This window comes from Morone saxatilis, unplaced genomic scaffold, assembly GCF_004916995.1.
Source record: "Morone saxatilis isolate NCDOM2014 unplaced genomic scaffold, NCSU_SB_2.0 Contig11, whole genome shotgun sequence".
NCBI lineage: Eukaryota > Metazoa > Chordata > Actinopteri > Moronidae > Morone > Morone saxatilis.
Genome location: NW_023339663.1, coordinates 1,583,874 through 1,589,878, shown reverse-complemented (window position 1 = coordinate 1,589,878; position 6,005 = coordinate 1,583,874). Strand labels below are relative to the sequence as shown.

At 40.8% G+C, this 6,005-nt stretch overlaps 2 protein-coding genes across 4 annotated transcripts in view; one reads left to right on the top strand and one right to left on the bottom strand.

Annotated features, from left to right (window-relative positions):
- Positions 1-4,829, bottom strand: part of cars1 (cysteinyl-tRNA synthetase 1) — a 15,551-nt gene extending 10,722 nt beyond the window's left edge. Inside the window, exons 1-3 of one of the 3 annotated variants that reach the window (XM_035682305.1) lie at positions 4,686-4,829; positions 2,109-2,336; positions 109-200 (exon numbers count right to left, since the gene is read on the bottom strand). In XM_035682305.1, the coding sequence (XP_035538198.1) occupies positions 109-200; positions 2,109-2,336; positions 4,686-4,707 (342 nt within the window). In that variant the 5' untranslated portion in view covers positions 4,708-4,829. The remainder of the gene's footprint in view (positions 1-108; positions 201-2,108; positions 2,337-4,685) is intronic. The other 2 variants (XM_035682308.1, XM_035682307.1) reach the window with 2 other exon arrangements.
- A 116-nt stretch (positions 4,830-4,945) lies between these two features.
- pex16 (peroxisomal biogenesis factor 16) overlaps positions 4,946-6,005 on the top strand; it is a gene marked incomplete at its 5' end in the record, with an annotated part of 7,578 nt that continues 6,518 nt past the window's right edge. The window contains 2 exon segments of the mRNA XM_035682309.1: positions 4,946-5,083; positions 5,209-5,244. Coding sequence (XP_035538202.1) covers positions 4,951-5,083; positions 5,209-5,244 — 169 coding nt within the window.

Here is a 6,005-nt window from a genome sequence, read left to right as displayed (position 1 = left end):
CAGTGGATAGTAAAAATGTGGCTTCAGTCAATGTATGACAGCCACATGAAGACCACGTTCCACAAAGAAACATAAGCACTGACGAAGATTTGATATTCTCTAACCTACCTTTGCTCTCGTCAGGCTGTTGTAGAGTCGAAGTTGGGGAACATCTGTTCCTGCTGGTGGAGACCACGGGGGCTGAACCCGCTTTCCCTTCACTGAAATTAAAAAACAACAATCATTAGAAAAGGCCAACGTTTATTTAAAGTGACAATTTTCTATGCAGGAATTGACAAAATGTTTTCTGCCACCTCACGTTACGCAAAAATTTAAAGCCACTATGTGTCGGATTTTAAAACATTTTATGACTTTGTACCAGTTGTCACTGTCTGATTTTTCCACAGACAGAAACTTAACGACAATTTGATCTGAAAGTTACTTTCACATAACAAATCTACACAGAGGCTTTAAATTTAATACATGCTGCATGTTGAAATAGCTTTTTTTGTCAGTGCAACAGTCCAAAACACAAAGATATTCAATATAATATATTGATATAGAAAACAAAGAAAAGCTGCAAATGTTCACAATTGAGAAGCTGAAAAAGCTGATACTGTTGCAGATAATTTTCAGCCATTTGACTAATCAATTAATAGTTTCAGCTCGACTGTGATCAGAGAGTATCCACAACTTTCTAGTATTTATTGTACTGTTCAATGCTTTCCAAATCCATGTGTGTGCAAACAAAAGGAAAACCCACAAGAGAACTCACACTCAATTCTTAATTTAAGCCAGAGACACAGCACGTAAATTAAAATCCAGACCAAGGCAGCTAATGTCAATCAACATCAAAATATATTGCTGTTATTCATTTTTTTTTACTTGCATATCGAGTCTGAATGTAAAACTCTGAAGGAAATATTGATGTCATTGTGCATAAAACACTACAGGCCACAACATTCAGCTCCAAGTGTGAGAATTGAGGTTGGTTGTGCAGTCCACAGGACAACTGAGTGGAACCTGCTCGTTTGTTTTGTCCTTCAATCAAATGCCACAAAGGAGAAGGATCGTCTTGTTCATAAAGGAATGCAGACGTACATTCAGTTAATGAACATAAGCTACTTTAAAATCAGGAGAAAATCAGCTGTCAAAGCCAGACACAGCATGCACAAACACCCAGCGGGCAGCAATTTATTTGCAAATGCAACGCATGCAGTGCAAGATATGATGCACGTCTATGTGTTCTTATTGTATAATAAAGACTGTAAAGACTGTAACTAGTTGTTAAATTGCCAACTATTTTAGTTAATCATCAATCAATTAATCATTGAGTCATTTTTAAAGAACAAGTGTCCAAATTTGGACAATCATTGATTAAATGAGCATCATGCTGTATGGAAGAGGCCAGAGACCATAATCTCATGAAGTTGGGTCATTTTCTCATAAACTTACATACAATCTGACTTCTTTTCGCAACCAGTATAGCCAGTATTAGAACAAATGCAGGTTTAAGCCACTACAGCAGCAGCTTTACTTTTCACCTGGAAGTTACGTCCACTATTTATTATACAATGTGTGTTTCTGCAAAGTCGGGCTGAAACTAAATTATTTTCATTATTAATTAATCTGTAGAGCATTTTATTAAGTTGCTTGGTCCATAAAATGTCAGTAATAACAGTTTCCACAACACAAACATGTTCAGTTTACTGTCATAGAGGACAAAATAAAAGAAATAAAACATTTTCCATTTGAGGAAATCTGAGAATTTGGACATTTCTTCCTTTAAAAAATGCTTCAAAATGATCGATTATCTATACAGTTGGTGACTAATTTAATAGTTGACATCTAACTGTTGCAGCTATATATCAAATCCATTTCAATGTGAGGTGTTCTTTGGGTAGGTGTCTCTTTGAAACTGTGATAAACTCAGTGCTCAGCCTCAGACAGCACAGACAGTATGCTGCTCTAACAGTGGGGGGTTCATGCACGTCAGGTTAGAGCTGCTTTTAGTTTGATCACCGGGGATGTTTCCTGTCCTGGGGGACCTCAGACAGCCTCGGCATCCGGGGCTGGTACATAACAGGGACCGTGATCTAGCCTGTTCATGCCTTCAGCTGTCTACTCACTGCTGCTGTCAGGGTTGAGGTCCTGCTGCAGGGCTGCTATGTGTCTGTACCAGCGCAGAGCGTGAACGTGTTGCGGGTCTGGGGGCCTGCGGAGGAGCTTAAAGGCATTCTGGTCGGCCTGGGAGGGGCTGAACCCAGCCAGGTAGCTGCGTGAGGTTAGGTAATCATTCAGGGCCACAGCCAGCGAGGCCTCCTCATTTATCTGTAGCAAGAAGCCAAACTCAAAGGCTGCAGAAACAAGAGGGCAAATATTTGCACAAGAATTACCGACTAGACTACAAACAGTTCACCCTGGACAGTGGGACAACCAGTACGATCAGACTCACAGCCGAGTTTCCACTTCCAACTCAAAGGATGTAACAAAAATGAAGTTAAAACTGAACTGAAATCCAACACAAACTCTGTAATCTGACTTTTGTCCTCTCAGTCTCATGTTAGAACTTCAGAGGAGGGCAGATTGTCTAAAGATGTTTTTATGTCGTGGACAGAGACAATACTGCACCCATAGTTATTAATACAGCACTGACTGGATGCAACAAGTGTCTAACAACAGCAATCAGGGCAATGATGATATTTTAGAGATGTGTGTAACCAGAGTTAACACTGTCTCAGGCGAGGATGCTGGATGTAAATAATCCAGAAAGCCACAGATGCTCACTGTACGAGTGTGAAATCTGACACTAATCTACACGTGATTGTAAAGACACTAATAAATAAACTTGTATAAAAAGTTCCAGTCAATTCTAGTAAATCAGTTCTGCCCTCACACCATTCACAGAAATGCCCACAAACTCAAAGTGAAACTGAAATGGATCGATAGAATTGGGTCAAACAGAAACTCAGTTTATTTTCTCCACCAACGCACACGAGCAAATAAAAACTAAGACTGAAAATGAAACAGTGAAAGTTGGAAGAAGGGGGGTAACAGTTTCTACAGGATGTGGGGACTGCAAACATTGCCCGAGTTATAGAGGTAATCTATCTGAGGATTATTGACGCTTACTGACTTTAATACGGTGCTTAACCAATTAATTACAAAGTATTGTACAGGTGTCACAGTTAGTTTGGAAAAAAGCTGAACTGAGTTTGTTTTCATAGGTTGTCTTATAATAATAATAATAATAATAATAATAATAATAATAATAATATGTTTATATAGATATGACTGAAAGAACGTAGTAACGCACTGTAATATCGACACGTTTCCGATATACCTAACGATAAAGGATATAAAAATAAATATCGGTATCGTCCTGAAATGAACATTTGTGCAGATATGATAATATGCACCGTCTGCACTGTGGAGGGTTTTTACTAGCAAAGTTTCCAATGACTGCTCAGTCTCATGTCTGTATCTGCGCGTATATAGTTTATATACAGTATATATATAGTATATATACAGTATATATACAGTATATATACAGTATATATACAGTATATATATAGTATATATATAGTATATATGCAGTATATAGTATAGATGTAATAATGTGTTAATTCCACTACAGGAGAGACTTTATGTTCTCTGCAATTAGGTGGAAAAAATATGTTGGGTGGGGAAATATTGGCAAAAGTCCAACGTCATGCTTCCTTAAAAGAAAGTGAATCAAATAGAAACTTAATGGATCAAACTAGATGACGCAACAATTTAAAATGGATGCAAAAATGAAGTTTCTTATAAAAACAACAGCAACAAAACAACAATAATAAAAGCAATTCCCAGAGGGTGTCAGGACCTTTGTCACTCAAACTTTAAATAAAATGTATAACGAAGACATGAGTGGATGATGCAACTGAGCAAAACTGAAAGTAAAAACAAACATATATTTATATAATTTATATAATTAAATGTATGTCATTCATCAAAAACTAACATTACATAAAACAAATCACAGCCTCGATAGTTTTTTAATGTTCCCTGGAAATATATCCAGTGAGACAGCATGTAAAAATGTAAAATAACATGTGTCCAGATGTGAACCTTAAAGATAAAGACAACCTGAGCTGCAAGTTCACTAATGTTCATTTATTTCAGCTGTTCACTAATGTTCATTTATTTCGGTTCATAATGTTATTTATTCGCGCACGTTTTATTTAGTTATTCTCTGTTGCATTTTATTCTCATAATACTTGATGAGAGCTGTCAGACTGCTGTTCAACATGTTTATTGTATCAGAGTAACACAGCACAGTGCCACACATGTTTTCTCTAACAGAAACACGCCAAACCAAACACCATTCATATCCTGAACCTATTTTAACACTTAAAATGATCCTTTTCTGAACACAATCGCTGTTTATGGAGTATGTGTGAACACTAAAGAGTGTCTCCTTTAAATTCAGAACAGCTGTTGAATCGTATTTGTTCACCTGTGTGTCTCTGCAGACACATTCCGCTCCAATATCTATCAGATTAAATCCACTGATTTTTAAATGGAGTTCGGTTCATAAACTCACCGGTTACCTTTAAAGGTAAGCGGCTCGTGCAAAGCTCCGCACCGCTCCACGTTCATTCCCCTGACTTTCCCGCCCTACTGTAACAAAGTGTGAAGGTGAATACAAGCATTATGAAGTGTACCTGTCTCTCCTGAGGTCGACATCGCCACACAGCTGCAGGGTTGGATGCTGATGCAACAATAACGTGTCCCGGAAGGAGCCGTGCGCTAAGTGCTAACGCCAGGAACCAATGTGCGGCGGCGGGAGGGGGGGACGCATATGAGGGACGGACGCGGATGTTTGTTTAGTTGAAGAGTTCCGATGTGTCCGAAACTAACAAAGTCCTCCTTATAGCGGGTACAGAGCGGGTACAGCAGGAAGGGGGCGTATGCTGCTGCGCAGCAGACATGTCTCAGTTTAAGGAGCTCTTGGATAAAGGGGGGCGGCTCTATGAGCGCTACAGAGACTACGTGAGGAGGAATCCAGCTGCTACTGCACAGCTGGAGAGCACGGTGCGGACTCTCTCCTACCTGATCGCAGGTCAGTGGCAGCAGGTGTCCACTCGCAGTAATGAGGCTCACACAGACAGCTGACTGCAGACCAGAGAGCAGTTTCATTCCCCTGTAACACCCAGTGACTCTGCTGATGTCTCTCCTCTGTTTCAGGGCGGTTTGCAGACTCCCATGAAATATCTGAATTAGGTAAGTAAGAGCTGTTTCCAGGTCAGTTCTTTCTTCAGGTGAGGGGGCCCTTCAGCTCGACTGACATAAATCAATGTCTGGACTGTCTGTCTGTCTGTCGGACTGTCTGTGCTGCTGTCTGTCTGTCTGAGGGGGCTGTGCTGTCTGTCTGGACTATCTGACGTTGTCTGTCTTGACTGACTGTCTGGTCTGTCTGACTGTCTGTCTGACTGTCTGACTGTCTGGTCTGACTGTCTGTCTGTTCTGGTCGACTGGTCTGTCTGTCTGACTGGACTGTCGACTGTCTGACTGTCTGTTGACTGTCTGTCTGTCTGTCTGACTGTCTTGTCTGTCTGACTGACTGTCTGACTGGTCTGACTGTCTGTTCTGGTCTGACTGTCTGACTGTCTGTCTGGTCTGACTGGGACTGTCTGTTCTGGTCTGACTGTCTGGTCTGACTTGTCTGACTGTCTGGTCTGACTGTCTGACTGTCTGTCTGGTCTGACTGTCTGGTCTGTCTTGACTGACTGTCTGACTGTCTGACTGTCTGTCTGACTGACTGTCTGACTGTCTCTCGCTGTCTCTGCTCTCTGTCTGTCTGTCTGTCTGACTGTCTGTCACCCTGCCAGTCCTTCATTATAATTGCTGGGCTTTTACCTTTAATGCAGCTTCTTGTGATATTAATAATAGTGTTTGGTTAATTTGTGCAGCCCTGGACGGCAGTTTGAGGCCCTCACCTGAAGGGCCCCCTCACCTGAAGGTGCCCTCACCTGAAGGGCCCC